General features: G+C 34.1%; 2 protein-coding genes across 6 annotated transcripts in view; one reads left to right on the top strand and one right to left on the bottom strand.

Moving 5' to 3' along the window:
* Nucleotides 1-26,195, top strand: part of LOC127869011 (U3 small nucleolar RNA-associated protein 6 homolog) — a 124,746-nt gene that overhangs the window by 59,600 nt on the left and 38,951 nt on the right. The gene's annotated exons all lie outside the window — the stretch shown is intronic.
* On the bottom strand, nucleotides 491-19,698 carry LOC127869013 (uncharacterized). 5 transcript variants are annotated; one of them, XM_052411269.1, is made up of 2 exons: nucleotides 19,160-19,698; nucleotides 491-3,549 (listed from the first exon to the last, which is right to left on the bottom strand). In XM_052411269.1, the coding sequence occupies exon 2, from the start codon at nucleotides 3,456-3,458 to the stop codon at nucleotides 2,139-2,141; it is 1,320 nt and encodes a 439-aa protein (XP_052267229.1). In that variant the 5' UTR covers nucleotides 3,459-3,549; nucleotides 19,160-19,698; the 3' UTR covers nucleotides 491-2,138. The 5 variants fall into 5 exon arrangements, with proteins under 5 accessions (XP_052267229.1, XP_052267227.1, XP_052267230.1 ...); XM_052411267.1 differs by lacking the exon at nucleotides 19,160-19,698 and adding an exon at nucleotides 8,154-8,887; XM_052411270.1 differs by lacking the exon at nucleotides 19,160-19,698 and adding an exon at nucleotides 7,546-7,703.

Here is a 26,195-nt window from a genome sequence, read left to right on the forward strand (position 1 = left end):
ATTAATTGATTTCTACCTGGATTGATTACTTGCCCACATGTTGATTTTGTCTGTCTAGGTTAATGAGTCATGTATGGTTTTATTGTGGCATAAGCTTCAGATCTGTTGTCATTACACCACCATCAGAATCAGTATTTTCATCACCTTCATTGATGCCACCTCCATCAGTATCATTATCATCATCACCTTCATTGATGCCCGCACCACCATCAGTATCATTTTCACCCTCAACATTATTGATACCATAACCATCATTATTATCATCACCATTATTCATGTAAGTTCTCATTTAAGTGTTTCTTTCATTGCCTTCCTCATTATCATTATTGTCATCACCTTCTTATCATCATTGTCATCATCAGTTGTCATAATCACCATCACCATAATCATTGCTGGTTCATCAAAACCAGTATTTAAATAATAGTTCCGTCATTATTGTACAGTAATGACCTGAACGTTACTCACAAAATATGTAAAACAAAGAGAGTAATGTGATTTTATATTTTATTTCCAGAAAGACATGTTTTCCCCATATTTTCTGGACCATAATGAACATGAATATTAACAATAATATATAAATGCATGCAATCAATGTATGACTTAGTGAGATTTGCACTTGACTGTAATCTATGAATCAAACAATTGTTTTAAGATTTATTCAACAATGTTTTACGTTATATATATATGTTCTATTGTTACGGTGCTTTTAACAAGCATATAGGTGCAATGAATCTTTTTGCAGTGCATATAAGAATGAATCTGATGGCTTCAGCAAATTTGAGACTGAATTCTACCTATTACAAAGTGTTGAGTTGAGTAGAGTTATATTAAATTAGAAAAAGATAAATAGTTTTCATTTGAAAAGATAAGCCCATAACTTATAACAAGACAATTAAATTAAAACCAAAGGAACAATTGCTGTGCACCTAGTGTTTTATCCCTTACTTTGTGATAATGTGATTCTTTGTTATGTAATGTACAACGCTTGAAAAAGGTCTGACAGTGATAAAGTGAATAAATGGTGAAAATTCATTAATTTGCAAGAAATTATAAAACAGTGTCATGTTATACAGTGTGATTTATAACTATAACACTGAGAACAGACGTCACTGAACACTCTGTCCTTCATAGCATTTTTTCATGGTATCATAATGGTTATGAACTCTTTCTGACATTCAATTAATTAAAAGATGAACGTGTATCAGGTTTCACTTCATTTTTGTCTCTTTGCAATACAGACAGATAATAATAAAAATGTAGAATTTTGAATGCAATTGTGCAAAGGAGTTTTTATTTCATAAATGATGACTTTACTCTCTATTCACCTTTTGTTTATTTAAGTTTCATTAAATGATTCATATAATTAATATAATTAAATATCATTTTGTTCTTTTAAATATACCACCTATGCAAGATTCCAGAAAATTAAGCTTCACTAACCAAGCCAAAGATAAATGGTGAAAACAATTCATTAGTATAGACTCTAATAATTGAATTTCCTTTGTTTGCAAGTTTTTTGTTATTGTTTGTATACTTTTCATGTCAAATTTTGGATCTATAATTTGCTTTGAAGACAAGATGGATTTCCTTCAATTTTTAGGGATTTATTTACATATTATTAAAAAATCTAACTAAATTGACTGGTTGAGGGATTTCATTAGATCCTAACAGTCTTTGGATATAAGTGGAAATTCTAAGAATATACATTTCGTTTTAAACTTCATTCCTGTTCATGTAAGCAACAAAGTCATTTTAGCATTATGCATGAATTTATATAGAAGCAGTAAGCAATGTCATGATTAAAAAAAATGTCCATATACCGTACAAAACAGCTGTATAAAAATTTAAAATGCAAACCAGTAATAAATGCCTTTGTTGCATGTCCTTCCATTGTTGAAGGACTTCAAACTGCCAGATCGGACAGCTTGATCAAATCCAAAGTTCATATAATGTTGCATACACATGTTTTGAACATTAAGGTCGCATGCACCAATTTTACATATCCTATAATGTCAATGTAATAAATAAATATTACACATTTAGCACAACATGGAAACTTTTAAACGATTATACACTTCAGTAATTATTCTCCATTTGAACACAACTTACAAAACGTCACAACCTTAAGTCGATAACTGCTACACAACCGAAAAAAGTTTTGGGTCGCCTAGTTCCTCTATAAAAGTTTTATGCACCAGCGCCTGTGTAGTGGTAAGCTGGGGAGGGTGTCCGATTCCCGCAAAAGTGCTGTCGATGCTGAACAGCGTTTGTTCAGGTTGTATTGGCCGCATGTGACTGGTGCTCGAAATGTGGTAGCCAGGTATATAGGGATTGGAAGGATAATGTCCGATCAGCGGGACTTTATTTCCTTGGAATGCAAAATGCTCTCCATATCCCAAGCTAAACTGTTGGTCGAAACTACTGACATTGCTACCGTAACCGATGCTGTTCAGGAATTGATCGTTATTATGAACACTAGTGTTTCTAACATCACAGTTATTCATGCATGATTTAAGTCCATAATCTCCGGCGTAAGTGAGCGGGCGTGAATGGCTATCAATGCTGTGTAGTCTGCCACCATGCACGTCATTGTTTGACTTGCTGACATACTGAATGCCACCAGCTGACACGTGACCTGAATAACACGATGTCGCGACTGGCATACACATTTGATGGTTGGAAGTGTTTGTAGAGTTTATTAAATGAGATTCTGCATGTTGAACATGCTGACTAGATGGCAACGGTAAACGCTGTCTCTGACTTAACTGTTTACTCGAGTTCCTATGAATGTAAGAAACTGTCGGTGGACGTCCATTTTCCTTTGGATGGATTTTGATTGGCTTAAACAATGGCACTGAGTCCTGCACATGTAAACTGTGCACCCCGCTACATAGGAGTCCTGTCTCCTGTGAATTAGCGTTGCTACTGCTGGCACTGTGTAAATACTGCCCTGAACGAGAACTACGAAATCCTGAGTCATCTGAGTCATCAGATGCTGGCGAGTGGGGTCGGCACATGTCACTCTCTCGCCTTTGCACTCGAGATGTGGGTGAAGACGAGTTGGTCTCCACATTGCACACGATTTGATTCAATTCAGAGAAGCCACTGTCTGGATTGGTCCTGTACATCGCAGGATTGTCCAAACCTTCGGTGGGCTCTGGTTGAGCCTCATAATTATCCGAAGACTTGTTTTTGTGAATATTGTTGTTGTAAGAGTCTGAAAGCAGCGCCGTGCTCTTTTTGAATGGTGGGAGAGGGGGAGGTGGTGGTTCGTAGTTCTTGCCAATCTCTCGTAGGCGCTCAATCTTGTGCGGATCGTGTTTCTTGTACCGAATCTGGTTGCGGATTCGCATCTTGATATAGCAATAGCAGAACACAACAAACAGCACTACTGTCACCAGGGCTGGTATCAAAATCCCGAAGAAGAACAGTAGGTTCATCTTTGAGCTTGCTACCATTGTGGACGCGAAAAGGTGAAGGTTCTTCTGAAACTTTCAGGGGCAGCCATTGTGGAGCATGAACAGTGCCGCAAAGTTATTGGTTAACCACCTAAAAATAAACAAAGAAATTATTCTATAGGTTAACTATGTGCTGTTTGAACTAACTTTTTATTGTAATAGTTCATATGCCAATAAAAAAGGAGAAATTTAATTTAAATTTTTCAAATTTTAAATAAAATTCTAGTACATGTTTTTGAAGGCCAATAATTACTAAATGTATTCCGTTTGAAGTAGAGGTTAAAGTGGGTGCTTTTAATTGCAACCTTTTTTAACTTTAACCGAAATGTTTCATTTGATCTGTTATTGACAAAACTTGGCTATCTGTAATGATCTTTTAGTGTCTTATGCTTCATTGGTTTTGTTTACCTTATAACTTGAGTTTGTAATGCTTTCGTTTTTTATCACACGAAAGACGCCTTGATGGGTTACTTTTAAGATAATCTGCTATTGAAAGTTGTCATGCAATTTGTGTATTGTACTTTTGTTGACAGGAAAACGGAAATACTTGAATGATTATTACTCCCTGAAATGTTCTTTGTCCCAGACCTGTTTGAATAATTAACCCTTTCAGTGCGAGAACCGAATTTTGAAGGCCTGTGCAAACAGTTTGGATCCAGATGAGACGCCACATAACGTGGCGTCTCATCAGGATCCAAACTGTTTGCTATTCTGATAGTATTTTTTGGAAAAAAATGAAGAAAATGCTACTTTTAGAAATTGAGCAGACAACATTTTAGCAGACGACAAATTTCCCAGCATGCAAAGGGTTAACATGGGGTTCAGCTTTTTTGTGGGCTCATATGATGTTTATCACGAAACAATCTGAGCATAAAAAAGCATAAAAGATTAACATAATAATTATTGGTGCAGTAAATTAATATTCATGTTATATATAATTTACTCACAAACTGTGTGGATATTGTCTCCAGTTAAACAGTTTTTATAGCTTTTAGGTTACAAGTGAGATTTTTGTACCAAATATTTATACACTGAGCTGAGCTCAATGCAGTTTTGACATTTAATATTGTTGTGGAAATAGGCTTCTGCAGCTGGATTATGAGAAATTTAGAGTGTTACGTTTTATGAGAAAGTTGGTTGTAAAGTGATGTTTCATTTACTTGTTAATCTGTAATATTATAAGATATTAAACTCAGAACTAAACTAACTATAATCAATTATCATCATGTTAATAATAAGTTTAATTAAGTTGAGCTTAAAATCGTAATTGCATTAGTTTACAATTTTCGTTTGGAAGTTCAGGTGTACTTTTTCATATTTATTCTGTGAAAAATATTCTGACAATTAGAAAATATATGCATACACTTTTACCTGCGCTTGCATTTTTATGAGCGGTGTAAATCCAAAACAACACTGCGCCTCGTTACCATTCTGTGTTCCTAAACTCTATACATGAATTCTGTTTACTATAGAATAACATTTTAAAAGCTGCGGAGATCAAATATTGGCAGGTTTCTAAAACCCTCCCTGTCTAAATATTTGCTAAGTGTATTCCCCTCAATAGTATTCAAATATGGTCGCCTAACTCAATGGAGAACCCAACATTGCCGATTTCTATGAAAAACTGTTGGAACTAGCGCTATTTAAAGAGTCCTTTATTTCAAGTTTGCTAGATAAATGTTTTCCTGTATTGATTTTTTCTTTTTAGAGGTATCACACTGTTTTAGTTATTTTATTGTGTTTAATTTGTGTTGACACCAATGTTCAAAAAATTTAAACCTAGTAAATTTAACAAAAAAGAATATTTGTCAAGATTCTGCAATGTCTTCTAAAAATGTTATGAATTGTATGTTCACAATTTAAATTTGCTATTCAATGAAAGAAAGAAATAATAGTTTAGAGTATCAAAGTATTATTTCTGTACAGACAAATATGTTTTTTTAAATATGATCAAATTATTTTAACATATATTATGATATAAATGTATATTATGATGTAATCACAATAATAAAGCATGATTATTACATTTTAAACTGTTGTGCACAAGATGTAACTGAGTTGGGACCACAATTAACATCCATAAAGGAATGTTATGAACATTAAATAATGTCAATATTGTTCAAAATTTTCTGAAAGTGTAATATTACTGCATTTTTTTCTGAAGCGAAAATGTTGATTTATGATAGCCTGTCATATTTTACCACGCCAGGTGTTTGTGTGGTAGGGTAAAGGTGGTTTCATATAGTATCATTGCGTGATATTTGTTAACTTAAATGTTATATGTGCAGTTTTTAAATACATTTACAAAATACTGACCTGATTGTTATTTTTAACAATTAAAAATATACAAATAAAAAAATATTGTTGGAAATTGAATAAAATTGATTAAACATTGATGTTAAAAAAAGTGAAAAAAGATGTGTGTTTTTTAATTGAGTAAAATTTCTAATTAATTTTTAGTTTGTAAATTAATGCAATATTTGAGTCTTATGCCTTGAACATGAAAATCAACATGAATAAATCAATTAGAAATAATAATTTCAAGTTTTTCATTTTAACTGTCAAAGAGCAAAAACTTTATACAAGGTTGATATCAACTTTTTAATTGTCCTTCGAGATAAAATTTCAGTGTTAAAAAATCCCACTGAAAACATGCGAATGATTGTATGATACATTTGTTGCCATCTGAGTCAGCCTTAAAAATGTGTACATTTAACCTTGTCAAATGTGAAGAAATTAGTAACCCTTTACCACCATAGAATTTTTTCAATATCGGATTTTATCAGAATAGGAATGAAAATCATTGATTTTTAATTTGAGAATAAATTGCCTCAAAATATTTCAGCAATTTTGTCTAAATTTTATCGCAAAACTACTGTCAGAAGATAAAGCCGGCTTTTGATGTAACAAATGTTTATTTCAGTGTTATGTTCAAAGATATTCTGTGTTGACATTTTAATCACCATGCTGTTGTATATACTAAACAATTCATCACTGTGTAAATATTGAAAATGTTGCATTATAATATTGATTTAATATAAATTTCAGATGTGAAATAAAAATAATGTTGACAAAAACATAACATATTCTAAAATAAACTTTAAATATTAACCACGAAATTGATTTTAAATGAAACTTTTTTTAAATGACATGTTAATAATAACCTAACCTTATATTTAACTTTTTATACTACTCACTTGTTACATATGAAAACATAAATATCCTCTAAAAGCATACCAGCGTGTTATGTCCCCAAGTTTAATCCAGCCACATACTACCCCGTCTAACTTCTGTTTATTAAGACGTTTGTGGACTCTGTCATCGCACAAAGTGTGCTGAATTGTGGGTACAATAAGATCGTGAGGCAAAGATAAAATTGGCCTATTCCCCGTTATGACCAATTAACTCAGAAATATTGCCATATTTCCGTTCTGATTTTCAGTGTAAAATTGCTCAACCCATTGAACATAATGACACAAAATTAACAAAAGTAATCTTTTGAATGGCTAGTAAAACTCGAAGTGGTAGAGATTATTTTATTTATGTGAAATGTTTGTCTACCAGCCCTGAAGGAATAATATTTTCACTATAAAACTTTAAATTGCATTTTAATTAAGTTAAAGAAGATAAATAAATGCCTGTCTTTGTTACTTTTATGGTCACAGAAATGTACAATCAATTTAAATAATTGGCCTTGTACCTTTAGATGTATGATAATTGTTAAACTGCTCTTAACTGTCTTGGTCAATGTGTTTAATTTTAATTGAATTTTTATTAACCAAAGTGTCTCATATCAAGAAAGAAACATCTGTGCTTTTATTACTAATAAAAATGTAAAATATAAAATGTTGTCTGATTGTTTTCTTTTGATAGAATTAAGTGGTTTTTTTTTAAATCTCTATTTATAGAGAAACGTTTTTTGTTCAGAATAATAATTTTGATAAAAATTAAAATTATGTTATGAGTAAAGAAATATATTGTGCTTATTCCTATGTAGAAATGACTGTACAAAAGTGGATATGACAGTAAGAAATCAAAATGTCTTTTGTAAAACTAAGTTAACTAAAAAGAAACTTTAAAACGGTACCTTTACTAGTTTTAAAGCTGTGTTTATAATCCGTTAAATTCTGTATATCCTTAATATGAAGCATAAGAATTGTGTTTGTTGCACGCTGCTGGGGTTTTGTATTAACTGAGATTAAATCACTTAAATCACGGCTATGTTTTGAAAGGCTGTCGGCCCTTTGACCTCTCTATACATCAAGTGGTCAATACCAAGTGACAACTCTTCAGCCTTACAGGGCAGTGCAATCCTTCTGCATCGATTTTTACATTAATACGATATTTTTATCATACACAAATTAAATCTGATATGCAACAACTTGTGGTTTAGCAAAGGAATATGTTTGTTTTTTGGTCTTTCAAACTGCCATGTTGATTCTTTGGATGTTTGTGTTTATTGCATTTTTTGCACTTTCTATAAGCGTATTTTTGAAAGAAAATTTGAGTTGAAAATGTTGAAAATATTGATTTACTTTTTACAGTTTGTAAGTGACCTAATCAACATGAAATATAAGATGAAGATTGATGAGTACAATTTGAGATTGAGGCTCATTCAATTTGTAGAATAAGTGAATGAAATTGAAATGAAAATGTTAAAATTGCAAACTTAAAATATGATTACCCCCTTCTTACATTAAGATCATCATTGTGGTAGCCTGGTTGATATTGCATGTCCAAGTGAAGTTGGAATTCTGAATATTTCCCTTTCATCAGAGTTAAATTAAGAAAGTCGTTAAACAGTCAGTTGGTCTGTCTGACCAAGCACATTTATTCCAGCAAGACAATCGTCATGAACTGAGACACACACTGACACAATAATATATCCAAGACTGCTGGTAAGCAAGTTGTCCGTTGTCCGAACAGTTATTGTGAAGTTTGCAAAGCCTTACTTGTCACTTTAAACCACCATATTGCCTGCCGTTATTAATCTATTGTCGCCATGTGTGCCATATATGTCTGATATATGATGTGGCCTTACACCACCTCTGTTTCGGTACTAAATGAACTGTCGAGAGCCGAGCGAGGTAGCTATCTTCCATACCTGGCATGTACTAGTGTCTGAAGTAGGCCTGCTTACAACTGATAGTGTAATCCATAAAGCCTACAGCCTTCGTCTATTGCACAGAAGCTGTTACTGAGACCGCCTTATATCCACACAAAAATGCTGCAATGCTCTAGTTGGTTAAGATTCGTTTAAAAAAATAAAAAGTGCACAGCTTTGAGGTTCATCTGTTAGAAATTTAGTAATCTGATAGCAAAGATCTGTTTTTCATGTCCTCTCCACAATTGACAGTTACCATTTGATAATTGAGGCTGAAATTGTTTGCATTTGTATTGTAATATTATATTTATACAACAACGGCAGATGACAAATATTAAAGTAGCAGTTTCCTGGCTGAAGGCTTGACTACCCTCAGGGTGCAAAGATAGCAAGTGGTTGGAGAGTTTTGATTGGTTAATATTGATAACAGCTCAATGCATGAATATTACATTGCTATCTGTTTTTGGTCAATTACTCTCTCTCTTCATTAAGCCTCAGGTACTTTTTGTCACCTTCCTTGTGTTTTTATTATGTCGTAGAAAATCAATATACATTTATGAAAGATTTACACGTGTAAAATATGATTCAAAAGACATTCAGTACTGACTGATTTTAACTCACTCACACAATTTTAATTTTAATAAAAGTATACTATAACAAGATTAAATGAAAACAACTTAGATTGTTAATTGTATATTGTAAAAACAATGCATAAATTATACATTTATTTGTGTGCCAATTAAAGTACTGAATACAAATAAACATTTTATAATTATTCATCGAAAATTATAGACTTTTGCAACTGAATATTTAATAATAAAAAAATCTTGTTATTTTAATTAAAACTTTGAATGAGCCAATATTAAACTTTAAAGCCTGTTTCGATGTTAAAAAATATTATACATGTATCTGAATATTTTGCATAAATGTATATTTAGTAAAAAAGGACGGTTTACTGCAGGTAAGTAAATCCACTTAAAACATAAAAATAAATGTTATGGATTAATTGTTGTTATCACAAGATAAGAGTAAGATGACTGATAGACAATTTGCTAATTCATTGTGGTATAATACAAAGACAAGCAAATTCAAGGAATAAAGAATGAATAGCTGCGTAACAGATATATTTTCCTTGAATAATAATAATATTAATAAGAAGAAGAATAAAAAAAAAGAAGAAGAGGAAGTAGGAGAAAATAAAGAAAAAAGAAAGATAAAGAAGAAAAAGAAAAAGGAAGAGAAGGTGAAATAAAAATAACCATTGTTAAATATTTGTATTACAGTTTTGTGTACATGAAAGTAAAATAGTAATGTAGGTGCAAATCATCTTGAACATTAAATACTTTCTAACTTTTTAACTGAGAATGATTGAACACTGTGATATAAGTGTACCTTTTAGATATCCTTTCTTCAATGATGTTTTATTTCAATACAAGTATGTCCCTTCCGATGTGTGTTTTCAGAACTGTATCAATGAAGTCACTCAGAAGTGTGACTAGGGCTCAGTGACATTTTGGGTCATATACTAGTGGTGTGGAGATGGCATGGAAGATAAGTTCCTGCTAATCATTAACTGTATAGATCTTTAAGCAAACGAAACCATAATCTGTAGGTGTGAATATAATAGTGAAGGTGTCTTATTTTATTACCCCATTTATTGTGGCCCCTAATTAGCCAAGATTCAATATGAGTGATGGGGAAAGTAGATATTGTAATGTGATAATTGTTGCATAGTAGGAGATAAGGGAGATGTAACAGGGATATAATTGCATCAATAAAGTTTGGCAGGGGGGAAGTGTGCCCAGTAATCAAGGCCCTTGCTGGCTGGACAATAGGGGCCATGTGTTGCCTGTGTGTCATGATTTGGTAATGGCCATTGTCAATAAGTAACACAGGGCAGTAATTGAAGATACTTGATATGATTATGCAGTTTTGCTCATGAATATTTCATGGATGATGACTGCACTGGTTATGTACAATAATTATAGGTTATTAGACGTTTCACTGTACAATACGGAGATATATTTGGACGAGCATACAGTGTGACGTCATATTGAACGAGCCGTTAGGCGAGTCCAATATGACTTCAAACTGTGCGCGAGTCCAAATATATCCCGTATTGTACAGTTTAAACGTCTAATAAGCTTTTTATTCTATATCCCTTTCCATTGGCGGTTCCGGGGGCGGACGCGGCGTACACCAGCTCCACCCCCCCCCCCCCTAAAATCTCCAAAGTAAAGTAAATTCATTTGATGTTTTACACTTAACTAGATCTAAATCACCTATTTAAACTTGTCAAAGCCTTCAAAATCACTAAAATCGTGGAGCTTCCGGGGTGCTTCGCCCCTCTGGACCCCCAAACTATAAACTATGCACTTTTTGGCATTATAAGAAAGTTCTTTGATGAAAGTATATAAGGCGTGACATGCTCAAGAAGTGGTTGTCAAAGCCTTCAAAATCATTAAAATCGTGAAGCTTCCGGTGGGCTTTGCCTCCCTGGACCCCCTTAACACCAAACTATGCACTTTTTGGCATTAAAAGAAGGTACTTTGATGAAAGTATATAAGGCGTGACATGCTGGAGAAAAGCCTTCAAAATCATTAAAATCGTGAAGCTTCCGGGGGGCTTCGCCCCCTGGACCAACTAAGCGACAAACTATGCACTTTTTTGGCATTATACGAAGGTACTTTGATGAAAGTATATAAGGCGTGACATGCTCGAGAAGTGGTTGTCAAAGCCTTCTAATCACTAAAATCGTGAAGCTTACGGTGGGCATCGCCCCCTGGACCCCACTAGCAGAGCTTTGCAAATCTTTCAATATCCCGCCCCCCCCCCCCCCCCCCCCCCCCCTAACCCGAAATCCTGGATCCGCCCCTGCTTTCTTCAGCTCTTTGTTTCATTTTAATTTTGATTTTAAAATGCTTTAATTGCATCTATGCTATTTTCAAGACAAGCGCCCGTGTGAGTCGATTATAGTATATTCGGATACTTTTTCTCGGTAACGGCTTTTATCGTTATAAAACAATTGCTTAGTGCACTTGTACTCAACTGTCCAATATGGAAAAAATACAGATTTTTTGGATCCAATACCGGAATATATTGGACGGCCACGTGGTACATATGAAGAATGCCGATTGGATGAATCTATTGGATATAGAATAATTCTTCTTATTTGATTATATTTGGTGCTTGTATTATTCATGGCACTTAAATTAGTTCATGTAAGCTTTAAGGTAGTAAAGAGTTATTTTAGAAGGTTTCAAGTATTATTGTTTTTAAGCAAATGGGTGTCTAGATGACATATACAGAAGTATGATTGTCCTGAATGACAGGTGTCCAAGAAAAAATGGTAAGTGTCTTCTGAATGTTTACTTCTAAGCTGCAGAATGGAAGCATTTTGACTTAACCTTGTTAGCGATATTCATGTCTTCTGTTATAAACATGTCAAACCATAGCCAACATTCATGTTCCATAATATGCCAATTTATGGTGCATTATATGGCCAATGTCAATGCAGTGCACTCAAATATTTGTGGCGATTTTCAAGTTCAGTGAATGTCCTTGTTTGACCGTGTTCCAAACTTGCGGCTGCACCTCAATCATAATATTTTGAAAGATTCCTAATTAATTAAATTGATAGTTATTTTTACGAACGCTGCTGTAAATTACTCTGTTATGGCTGACCACCATCATTAAAAGTCAAAATGACAGGGATCAGATTTTTTTGGACTGAGGCCTATAATAGTCGAGCAGTTAGAAAGGTCAAATTTCGTGTTTAAGAACATGCGGTTACACTTTCACGATTGACAAGCTGAATACAGTGATATTGAGGCATAAATTTTGGAGAAACGATATCTTAGTGCTTTCACAATTCAATTAGTTTGGAATGTTGGCCTTTTTAAAAAATAAAACCCATAATTGCTGTTTATTAATGTGAAATCTTGTTAAGCTTTAAAACTGGCTATTCTGCTGAGGTTTTGAACTTTTTTATGTGGTTGTTGATTGGGAGCAGAGTTATAGCTGGTTGAATAATGTTCATTATGTACCAAGGTAAAAACCATGAAATACCTTGAGTGTCATTTAGCGCAAGCGTAATTAATATAGTGTCACAATGTTTTTGCTTTTGTCATTATACGCCCGTCTATGACGGGACGTATTATGGTATACCCCGCGTCTGTCCGTCCGTCCGTCCGTCTGTCCGTCCGTCCGTCTGTTAATGTTGTACGCTACGTCAAATATCCTTTGACAGATTTTCTTCAAATTTTAACACAATCTTAATATTGATAAACCCTGATCCCCTTTCGTTTTTGACGGAATTTTGAATTGTCGTTCCAGAGTTATGGGACTTTGTTCGTCAAAATTTCGTGATTTCATTGAATGTCCTACTGTAGCTCAAATATCCTTCGATGGATTTTTTTCAAATTTCAACACAATCTTAATATTGATAAACCCTGATCCCCTTTCGTTTTTGACGGAATTCTGAATTTTCGTTCCAGAGTTATGGGACTTTGTTCGTCAAAATTTCGTGATTTCATTGAATGTCCTACTGTAGCTCAAATATCCTTCGATGGATTTTTTTCAAATTTCAACACAATCTTAATATTGATAAACCCTGATCCCCTTTCGTTTTTGACGGAATTCTGAATTGTCGTTCCAGAGTTATGGGACTTTGTTCGTCAAAAATTGAACAAGGTGAGCTTTTTTCTATTCCGATTGTACACTACCACTTACCCATCTACATTTCTCTTTTATTATTAGTCAAAATATCTATAACAGGTTTACTTCAACTCCATATCCTCTAAAGAAATGCATACATATACTCAAAAAAAGATATGGTATGAATGTCAAGGAGACGGCGCTCCATGCTCATGTACTTATAAAATAAACCATGTATTCAAATACAAATAAACTGAAGTAAAAAAATGATTCAAAGGGTTATTTATTACCTTACTACTTCATTGGCGAACGACGGGCGTATCATGCGCTCATGACGCAGCTCCTCAGTTAATATTGTTGTAAGCCAGGCTCTGAGGAAATTAAATTGTCATTATTCAGGAAACATGTTATGGTCAGGTGTTATTTTGGCGTATTTATTCTTTTTTCATTTATATGCAGAGAAATGGTCATGTTTCTTTTTTAAACATTGTATGATATTGCTCTGTTTAATACCCCCCCCCCCTCCATCTCGGGCCTTTAAGCCAAAGTCATTTATGTTGAGAAGCCTATGTTATGCCACTTTTTTAATAAAAAATATTAATGACATGATTATTACAAGTTGTTAATTGTACAACATGTAGTGTTGGGGGTATTCTTCACTTCGGGTTGTGCACTAGTTTTAGAAATTCTATTTTAGATGTTATAGATGTGTTACAATAATTATCTATATTTCATTCTTAATTCGCAATTTTTGTGAAAGTGCAGGTGGAAATCAACATGCAGGTTTGTTTGCTGCATTTTCTCAATTCATTAAAAAAGCATCAAAAGCTAAATATGTCACCTGAACTTTGTATTGTTGTTACAGAACAGAGGAAATTTCGACAAGCTTAACACTCAGTTCACATAGCAGCTGTGTATAGGAAAATCAACAGAAAAATATATGATCAGGGATTATCCTAGATAATAATACAACATCAAAGGCGGTGTATGCTAATGTGTATTCCGTATGTACCTTAATATGGAATTGAAAAGCTTGTTTGGTGGAAAAATTAATCGCCTGATTTGCTTTTGTGTGTGCCCTTCTTTTTATGGAGGTGGGGCTTTAATAAATGCTGTGAAGGGGATGAGAAATAAACGTGAAATGTATTGGGCTGGTCAGGAAAAGATGAGGCATTCAGGATGAATGGATCCCTTCAGTTTTGTCAAAGTTTTGATGTGAACATGGAGATTTAGAAAAAAAAGTAACTGAAAGTATCTTGATCTGTTGATGATTGAAGATGTTGAGTTGATGAATTTATAATATCAGAAAACATGATACAACAACAAAGCATAAACCACCACCATCAACAACAAAATTCAATGTGAAAAAAAGTCACAAATGAAAATGTTCCAACATGTTTGGTTTGCTTACGCTTGTTGGTTGAGTTTATATTTATTTTGGGGTTCGGTATATTAATAATATTTTTTACAGCATTTTGTAAATAAATTGTAGAAATATATGGTGCATTTGTGTTTTTTTCATGGTTTTGAATCATTATGTTATCATCCATGGTAAATGAAAAAAAGTAATAAAGGTAAGGAAAATGTTAATTCATTTGAATGATTGATTGTATCTGCACATTTTGTAAAATAAATTTGTTGTAATTGAGATGTATTATAAAATGATAAATTTCTTGTACAATCAAGCAATGTTTTTGCTGGTGTAATATTCGACAAATTATTTATGTTTATCCTTTTAAAACTGATGCTAATGTATATTAATTAAACCGATCCATTATTGATCACCTGTATATTCATTTAATGTTGGAACATAAGTCTTTTTAATCTTGATTCAGATCGTTTGAAGAGCATTAAAGAATGAGTATCATGTTTTGAGTCTAATGAAGGTTTAGATGGTTGCATTTGATTAAAGTTTTTGCACTGTGTAGTTTCACTTTGTTTCAATCATTTACAGTTTTGTAAAATTAATGTTGCTGAATACCTAGCTATTGTGGGCAATGTTAACAGTTCATTGCCCAACTGTGCTAGCCCGTCACTCTCCATTTCATCTGCAGCCCACCTAATGTTTCTATGTGATACAATAATTGATATTTAACTGGGTGGGCACTAGTCCACAATGACTGCATGGGGCGGGGCCTGTCACCAAGGAACCTGTAATTACCATGACAACCACAGTAGGGTGTTGTCATAGAAACACATAATTTTGTTGGATGCAGGAACTGGCTTTTTTAACTCAGTTTAAGTTAAGCGATTGTCCGGGATTTCGTTTTAATTGTAGATAGGTGTTCCTTAATCTCATTAAACACTATTTTACCTTCTTGTCATTTATTTCTGCATTGTAACATAGTGCATACATACTTGAGACATGAAAATGTGCAAGGACAACAAAGAGAATCAAACCAAAGAAATGAAAGAAGGTAGATGTGAATAATTGATAGATTCAAATTGGAGAATTTCTTGATGGGAAGTGAATGTATTTGAAGTATAGGCTTACTTCATCAATACATCTTGGTTACAAGAATGCCTTGGAAAGTCTGGCTTTAGCAGTTAAATTAAACAATAATTTACATCATTACAGTTGTGTACTTGTGAAAATAAGTTGTACACAGTTGCTTGATTTCATTTAGGTTTCTCAAATACAAGAGCCATGTTAACATTTTTGTTTTAGGTGAAGCAAATTACTTTTATAAAAAATAACACAGACCTTTGAACAGTATTTTAGATAAATAAAAAATCTAATAGTACCTTAATTTTGCTTAAGATTATAGGGACATCACTGTTGTTGTGTTGTAGTGACACTTAGATATGATCAAAATACTGTTAAAAAAGATGGCCATGTGCATGTAAGACTGACTGAGAGTTAAAATGGTGGGAATTGTGCAACATTATCAGGGGAACAAGGTTATAATAACTATAATAACTATTTAATAGCCTAAGAAAGTTACTAGTAATTGCGCTATCAGCAGGATATCAGTTGAGGCGTGATAGTGGGCTGATAGGACCAGTGTGTTGTCCTCAAGTGGTCACAGGACAGGGGGGGCCACAAGGGGCTGTTATCTCCCACTATCATGTTTTGTCTAATAATAATAATTTTGGGTCAATGCCAGAACCAAATATATTGCAGTAGAGGTTTATGGTAGATGGTTTGTTTTGGATTTTTCTCATCATATTTTATGTTAATGCTTTGTTTTCATCCATCTGTAAAAACAGTTTGAAGATCTGTTGTGTATTATTTGAAGATCTGTTGAAACGATGCCTGTGGGGCAAGTTGTTTGATATCTGATTTGTGTGAGTGCATGGTATGCTTAAAGATATCATTATTATACAAACTGATAAATGTTCTTCAATCTCTGAAATGAACTTAACATATTTATTCTTGGGAAAATATTTTTTCTGGGTCATTCTTTGTATGTCTTCACTCAATGTGTCAATATCCACCAATTAACTCCCTGTATAGTCATGATGGGACAGACCACTGTTCTGCCCTGTGACACTTGACACCATCAGAGGGTTTCAATTCAAAGCTGTTGGCTTATTTTATACGGCATATTATATTTTTAATAATCTAATTTTGTACCTCAGCAGGTTTGGCTTATTTTGCATCTGCACTATTATAGACGCATAATTTTTGAATATAAAGATAAAAAAAGACATTGAAATGTTTCCCCATGTGTTCAATCTATTATTATTTATTGAGGGAGGTGGTATAAAACATATTTAAAATATATAATTTTTATATATTATTTTGACAAATGCCTTTATATAGTAAATGCAATACAATATCAGCAAGCAAATAAGGGAATCATGTATAATTTACTAAGTAGGAGATCTATTATAAAACAGACCCTCACTAAAAGATTATGGCCCCTGGGAAATGTTTACCATTGTCATGATTATTCTTAATTGATTTAATGGCCATTCATGTTCATGGTCATATATCAAATACCGTGATAAACCATGGTCATGAAACAGTTTGATCATGATTGACCATGGTAGAAACGTCAATTGTCGGATCTTATTATTGCTTTCTTAATAAGTGAGACCATGGTTATCCATGGTTACATAATTATCTTATCAAAAAAGATCACGGTTTTCAATGTGCATGACTTGTTTAGGACTATTTTAAAAATAGTGAAAACATGTAACATTATGAATAAATATTTATTTATTATGTCTTATTAATATATCCACATCTTACAAATGTTTATGTTAATACTAAATGGATAACATTAAACTGCTTTAATTCTGTAAACCACTGAGCAAGTATGCTAATAAATTTGTAATAATCATGCAATTTCATGCCTAATATTTTACCACCATGTACTATTTTTTATACCATTTTATGTGAAATGGCATCACAGTTTTGTAAATATAACTCATGTTCAATTAACAAATTATGAATTAACATGTCAACCTTAGCAGATCACGGGTTATAGTGACCCTTATCAACCATGGTTACAAAACCATTGGCACCATTGTGTACCATTATCATTATAGTTCATGACAGTTCCTGGTAAAATGACCATTATTTTTGCCTGGGAAGATGTACAGTCATTTAAAAAAAAATTCTATACTAAAAGGTTTACAAACTATTCTATTTAGACAACCATTTGTTTTTAATAAAAAAAGAGAATGATTGAATTGATGTTATAAAGTCATGCATGTAAATGGATTGGTCTGGATTGCTTACAAAAAACATTACATCATTTACTTGATAAACATACCTGAAATTGTTTGAACATTCTTTCAGAAATTATGACTAGAACCTTAAAGCCTATTTCCAGCTGTCTTGAGTCCAGCAGTATTGAACATATGAGTCATGTTCTGAGAAAACTGGGCTTAATGCATGTGCGTAAAGTGTCATCCCAGATTAGCCTGTGCAGTCTGCACAGGCTAATCAGGGACGACACTTTCCGCTTTTATGGTATTTTTCGTTTAAAGGAAGTCTCTTCTACATGAATATCCAGTTAAGGCGGAAAGTGTCGTCCCTGATTAGCCTGTGTGGACTGCACAGGCTAATCTGGGATGACACTTTACGCACATGCATTAAGCCCAGTTTTATCAGAACAAGGCTCATATGTTTATGGTCAGTACCCTCCTGGACAGGTCATTTTGATACTAATTGATAATGTGCATACTTCAAAGAAAAAATGTATTTATTAAACCAATTAGCTGAGGGCTGTATTTCCTTATGTTATGTCAGGTTGTTCATTCTATAATGATGTATTGGGTGGAGTTTAGTGTCACATAACAAAATGTGTTTTAATTACTATCATGTTTGATGACAGTCAAGTTGCTTTGGGCACAGTAATTTGTTCACATTTGTCGGCTCTTTTAAATAATTGTTGCCGTCAGTGTTTGAAGCACATGTACATGTTATGTATGGTTTTCGGTCTTGTAAACTATGTAATTAAAGGTTTAAGCGTTCATTGGTATGACAATGTTTTGCCACTCTGTCAGATTTGTTTTTGTAGTTGGATATGTAGAAATTTAGACTATTTTAATTTCTATTTATGACTTATGAAAAATTCTCATAAGTCCCAAATTATACTTATTTAAACATTTCATGACATGTTAACATCTGTCTTCACAGTGAGTGATTTTTATAAATAACTAGAATTGCACATTTGTTAATCTTAATTATGTTTGTATTATTTATGTATAAATTATATTGCAAACTTGGAAAGAAGACAATTAGAAGGTTATTATACATCAGTTATATTTTATTTGTGTTTAAATCTTTATTAATATAATTTCTTTAGATATTGAAATACCATGAAAATGTCAGAAACTGAACCTTTAGTTGCACTATTGTATTAATAATACAATACTCGGTCTGATGAACTACCGTTACTTTCAGTTCTTTTGTAATTTTGAGTACCAGCAAATACAACAACAGCAAAATAAGACAAATGATAACACAATGCTGAAGAAGTCTTACCGTATGTCCATTATTCTCCTTCACTGGGATATCCACCAACACTTTATAGGAACCAAATCTAAGATTACCAATGAAGAAAACTGCAACATATTGATAAATACATTGCGTAATCCATTGAAACAATTATCCTTTATTGAAGCAATATTTCTGTATTGTTTCTTTTGTCCCTCTGTGTCAGTGACAGAGCCTGAGCTGGAAGATGGCCACTATAGGGCAGAAATCAGAATGTTCTGAGATATTAAACCATTAGGTCCATCTTATCTGATAGTGGCCCTTCTGTTTATCAGGCCCCTGCAGCTCCCTTCAGAAGGTCATAGCACATTAATGCTATTAACCAGCCTTGTTTGGGATAGTGTTTACCAAACAGAATTCTGTAATGTCCTTGTTTAGATATTGATACTTGTAAGATACCAGCCACTTTGATTCATTGTTTGATGTATTTCGAAACTCCTAGTTCTCTTGTTTGGTAAAAGTTGTTCCGGTTTTAATCAGCATTCTGACACCTCTTGTGTTACTATGTATCCACAAATGAAGTCTCATGTAAGCTACCTCTGCAGATAACTGTTATGTTGTCCATAGATTCTAGACTGTGCAACAGGGATATCACTTGCCATCTAATGAAAATATTACTTTGTTGATAATACCTGTATGTCTTAATCAAATACTGATGTTGATAATACCTGTATGTCTTAATCAAATACTGATGTTGATAATACCTGTATGTCTTAATCAAATACTGATGTTGATAATACCTGTATGTCTTAATCAAATACTGATTTGCATTATCTTAAGCTCATTATTAGAAACCTTTAAAGCAATCAAGTTGATCCTTTTTGATGCATTAATAGGGAAGCCATTAAAGGATTTGAATGATAAATGGTTTTTGTGGGTAAAATTAATAACACCTTTAAAGGCAAGTCTGTATGTAGTTGATGTGTATCCAGTACCTCAACAATATTCCACATGGCCGTCAACCACAGGCAAGCAGAAGACTTGTTATTTGGGTTACGAGGGATGGTGCAAGATACAGGAGAAATACAACCAGAGGTCGGCTTTTAGGCTCAAATTTTAGGGAGACAGCACTTCTCCCTTGACTGTGATTAAGGAGGAGTGAGCAGATATCAAGGACAAGTCATGCTTTTCTACAAGATAAAATATCAGTTGCATGATTTTACCATTTGAAAGTAATGCAAAATATTAATTATCAATTAAATTATGAATTCTTTCGATTAAATTATATTCATTGTTAATTAAATTGATCATGATGTAGTTCATTTTCCTGTATCAATTTACACATTCCAGCTTTTAATGTAATAAATAGGGAAATTTACATTGCTGAGGTGTATAGGTGGGCTGTATTTCACTAGTGGAGTAATGATGTATGCCTGTTGGTGAGTGCAAGAAGTGGATTTTACAATACATAATACATTAAGGTAATCCGCTTTTGGGTTGTTGTATATGGAAATAGAATTCACACGGTGATAAAATGGAGTTCTTAATCCTATAGCTTGTATAATAGCAAGAAATTGAGTAGTATTTTTGTCATATTATCCAGGTATATGATAAAAGTAAATTCAGTAAAAACTGACGGTCATTTGAGAATAACGGTCAATTGCAGACAAGGGTCAGTCTGGATTCCCCCAACAAAAATCACTCTGTATTACACTTGAGAAGAACGGTCAATTGTCCGTTACGGCCAATTGACCCCCCGTTCTTACAGAGCTGGGACTTTACAACGTTCATCCCGATCAAGCCACGATCTGAAAAAGGTGTGGATTGGGGCGGATCAAGGCCGATTGGAGTCTAAATCGAGCAATTTGGCAAATTATGGTGTTCATTTTGACTTCTTTTCTTCTTGTTTCTTGTTGGCCACGATCCCGCTATGCTTGTTTTAAGCATGTTTTAAATAAGCGTGCAAGAGCGTAGAGCTCTCCGATCATGAAGACTCTACAGCGATCGTACTGCGCTAATGAAGACTCCACAACGTTTTCGGCCACGCTTTGATCGTAGTAGAAGCTGTGTCGATGTGTGAACGGGGGTAACGGCCAATATATTTCAATCCAAAAGTCATGTTTGAATTGAAAATAACAGTCACGCGTCAGTCGTTTCGAGTCACGAAAATTAAGAACACAAACGAAACAGGTGCTTGTTACGATAAGAATGTGTATAAGTTAACGAATCCGCGTTTATAATTGTCCAGATGTGACGTCAATGGCACGTGACAATCTACATCCCAAATGAATTTAATACGAACTGTCGATTTACTGAATGAATGAATGAGATGCATCAGTAAACAACAATTATATCATTGATAAAGTCATAGATTTAGTTTAAAAATAGTTTTGAAATAAAATCAATTTATAAGACATTATTATGTTCTATTTAAGAGAAATTATTTATGTTATTATGCTCAGTTATCGGAAATGAGCCTTTGTTTTTTACACTGTACCAACTGACCCACCATGTAAAAAGTGGTGATCCGAGAATAGCGGTCACTCGTCGACAACGGTCACTTTGGCCATTTCCCTTGACTGACCACTGTTCTCAGTTTTTAGCTCACCTGAGCACAACGTTCGAAAGTGGTACCAGTTGCTTGAAAAACATGGCCACCAGTGGGAGGGGCATTTTTCCTTATATGGACTTATGAATCTTCATGAAACTTTGTCAGTATATTTGTTTAAATGATATCTTGGATGTGTATGAAAATGGTTCTGGTCTGTTGAAAAACGTGACTGCCAGGGTGTTCACTAGTCATGAAAGTTGGTAAGAACATATTGTTCTAATGACATCTTGGGCTGCACAGGTCAGTTCCTTTGAATCTCAGGTGAGAAACTTTGGGCCTTTCAGGCCCTCTTGTTACTGTTTGTATCTAATAATTAATGATATTAATAGTGTTGAAGCAATTAGACAAAGTAATAACTTTATTAATTTTGTTAGAATGGTACTGGCATCCAAATGCTGATGGTACATGTCTTAATATCAATACAGCCATTCTGATAATCATGTATAGCATATTGAAATTTGCCTGTATCATATTAATAATTTGCATTCAATATGAATTAGTGTCAATTATTATTAGGAATTCGTTTTATGCATGTGGAACCAATATCAAACTGCTGTATATCACTTGAGGCATTAATATCCATTGAAGAATATTGGTGTCTTCAGGAATCAACTGAGGGTTTGGTGAGAAGGTCAAGATCTGGCCAGCCGTTTTCCAGACCAGCTTTCACATTAGGGCAGTCTGGTCAGGAGTAACCATGTCGGCTGTAAATTTCTACAGGGTTTTATGGTCTCATGAGAGGACATGGTAGCTCCAGGCCAGACTGCTCAGATGCCAATAGAGCCATTTTGCACAATGCCAGTCATTTATTGCTGAATTAGGTTTGGATGAATACTACTGGATGCACAGAGTTTACGTAAAGTAAATCTGCTGTAGTTCTACAAATAATATCTCCAAAATACTAAGATAATTGCATTAATTATTTTGTTGTTTCTAGATGTTACTTTTAGTTCTAAGAGATGGGCATTTTTTTATATAAAACTTTAAACATGAATCGGTGACACATAGAAATAGCCTTGAAGATGTGGCAGATAACAAATGCAAGGTATATTTTGGAAGAAGTTTTCAAGGGCATAAGATATTTTAATGCAATTTGAACTCTGTAAACAATACAACAATTGTTCAGGTATCATTTAAATGCTTATATCCCATATCAAACAATTTGTTGTATTCTATTTTGTTGATTACGCGTTATGGCCTTCACAATTTAAAAACACGGGTGTCAAATTCAGAAAAAAATCATTGAAAAAAAGAGTGACTAATTTCTATTATAATTTAACGATATTGAATTAAAGTTCATTTCTTTGTTAGAGGTTATTTTGTTAGCACCTGCATTACAATTCTGTCATTTGTAGGTAAAAGCATTTTCAATTCAAATTCTTGTATGATTGTTATAATGAACATGTATTGAAAAGACCTTCATAAATAATTTTCAAATTGTATTGGGCATTCCTACCCATGGTATTGTCCATATTATGTAGAATTAATTGAATAAATGTTGAATATGAAAATGTTCTGCATTTACAATGATGCTATTTATTTCTGCCTGAAATTTATTTTTCATGATGAGGAGACTCTACTTGTTAAATTGTAATTTCTAAACAACAAGATTCAAACTATTGTGCTCTGGTCAAATGTATTGAACTAGAAGCTTTATTAAGCCTGAAGACATGACAGCTTTGAATTGGCTTGAGAAGAACTAGCTGACAAACTATATGAAGCTATTTACTCTTACAGCCTTTGCACAGCGTCATCAAAGCATGGGTCCAGAAGGATAACAGCCGCTCTAGACCCCACAGCATTGAAACGGGCAGCATTCCCACAGTGCTCTCACTAGCACAACATGCAAACGCCAAGTTGTGGTGATGCAGTTGCATAGGCTCGAAATAATTGCCACGTTATGGTGTGCTAGGTGCATTGGCATGGTTTGCTTGCTCAGTGGGCATCTTTGGTTCGGAACATTTTGCGGACGCAATGTGAGTGCCATGCAAACATGGTCCTGGCCGATGGTGATGGGTTTTTACAGTATAATTAATTTGTGTGGTTATGACTGCATATTGTTACTGTGCTGTAAATAGCTGGTTTTGTTTGCATGTTAAAATATGCAGTGCAGTATGTGGATGATTGTGTCAATGGCACAGTTTGCATGTTTCATCATGCTGCCACAATCCTTAATAAAATTGTGGTGTCAACTGCACATTCTCAAGAATTCAATAAACAAAGCAATGTAAGTGATACAGAGAGGTTTATCAGGATGCACTGCAAATATAAGTTGTTTAGTTTGTGAGATAACATTTTAATTATGCTACATAATTTCATAAGTTAGACAATGTTTACATTACACAATTGACAACATGAAGAGTAGCTACTTGCAGAAAATTATAAGGTTGGGGATTTTAAGTATTGAATATTACTGTGTATTGGGCTGTTTATAGTTTGTTTGTTCTGTCTGGAATTTTGAGGACAGAAGTTATTTTAATGATCAGCCGATTTTGTACAGACTTTCCCAGCTGATGAGCAGTAATGTGCTGGTGATTTAGGATATACATTTTGGCTTTCATGCATTTTGGTTACATTATGGCGCTTTTCCATTAGTGTTCCCAGTCTTTAGAATGCTATGCTTTTTCAATTTTTAGGACTAAACACCTCTTTTACTGCCATACATATTTTAATCCCAGCTGAAGTGCTGTTACATGTAGGTTCGTGAAAGGAATGAATTGTTACTGCTTTGCAGTATATTGAGCCTTTTTAGCTCACCTGAGCACAACGTGCTCATGGTGAGCTTTTGTGATCGCCTTTTGTCCGTCGTGCGTTGTGCATTGTGCGTTGTGCGGCGTCAACATTTGACTTGTTAACTCTCTAGAGGCCACATTTATTGTCCAATCTTCATGAAATTTGGTCAAAAGATTGGTCTCAATGATATCTTGGATGAGTTCGAAAATGGTTACGTTTGCTTGAAAAACATGGCTGCCAAGGGACGGGGCATTTTTCCTTATATGGCTATATATGGCTATAGTAAAATCTTGTTAACACTCTAGAGGCCACATTTATTGTCTGATCTTCATGAAACTTGGTCAGAAGATTTATCCCAATAATATGTTGAATGAGTTCGAAAATGATGCCGGTTGGTTGAAAAACATGGCTGCCAGGGGGCGGGGCATTTTTCCTTATATGGCTATAGTAAAACCTTGTTAACACTGTAGAGGCCATATTTATTTTCTGATCTTCATGAAACTTGCTCAGAAGATTTGTCCCACTGATATCTTTGATGAGTTCAAAAATAGTAACATTTGCTTGAAAAACATGGCTGCCTACGGGCGGGGCATTTTTCCTTATATGGCTATATATGGCTATAGTAAAATCTTGTTAACACTCTAGAGGCCACATTTATTGTCCAATATGAATGAAACTTGGTCAGAAGATTCATCCTAATAATATCTTGGACGAGTTCGAAAATGATGCCGGTTGGTTAAAAACATGGCCGCCCGGGGTTGGGCATTTTTCCTTATATGGCTATAGTAAAACCTTGTTAACACTCTAGAGGCCACATTTATTGTCCAATCTTGATGAAATATGGTCAGAAGATTTGTCTTAATGATATCTTGGATGAGTTCGAAAATGGTTACGTTTGCTTGAACAACATGGCCGCCAAGGGGCGGGGCATTTTTCCTTATATTGCTATATAAGGCTATAGTAAAATCTTGTTAACACTCTAGAGGCCACATTTATAGTCCGATCTTCATGAAACTCGGTCAGAAGATTCATCCCAATAATATCTTGGACGAGTTCAAAAATGATGCCGGTTTGTTGAAAAACATCGCCACCACAGGGGCGGGGCTATTTTCCTTATATGGCTAAAGTAAAACCTTGTTAACACTCTAGAGGTCACATTTATTTTCCGATCATCATGAAACTTGGTCAGAAGATTTGTCCCAATGATATCTTGGATGAGTTCGAAAATGGTTTTGGTTGCTTTAAAAACATGGCCACCAGGGGCGGGGCATTTTTTCTTATATGGCTATATATGGCTATAGTAAAACCATGTTAACACTCTAGAGGCCACATTTATTGTCCAATCTTCATGAAATTTGGTCAGAAGATTGGTCTCAATGATATCTTGGATGAGTTGGAAAATAATTATGTTTGCTTGAAAAAATGGCTTCCAAGGGGCGGGGCATTTTTCCTTATATGGCTATAGTAAAATCTTGTTAACACTCTAGAGGTCACATTTACTGTCCGATCTTCATGAAACTTGGTCAGAAGATTCATCCCGATAACATCTTGGATTAGTTCAAACATGATGCCGGTTGGTTGAAAAACATGGCTGCCAGGGGGCGGGGCATTTTTCCTTATATGGCTATAGTAAAACCTTGTTAACACTCTAGAGGCCTCATTTATTTTCCGATCTTCGTGAAACTTGGTCAGAAGATTTGTCCCAATAATATCTTGTTATCTCAGGTGAGCGACTTTGGG

The sequence above is a fragment of the Dreissena polymorpha genome, chromosome 2, assembly GCF_020536995.1.
Source record: "Dreissena polymorpha isolate Duluth1 chromosome 2, UMN_Dpol_1.0, whole genome shotgun sequence".
Classification (NCBI taxonomy): Eukaryota; Metazoa; Mollusca; class Bivalvia; order Myida; family Dreissenidae; genus Dreissena; species Dreissena polymorpha.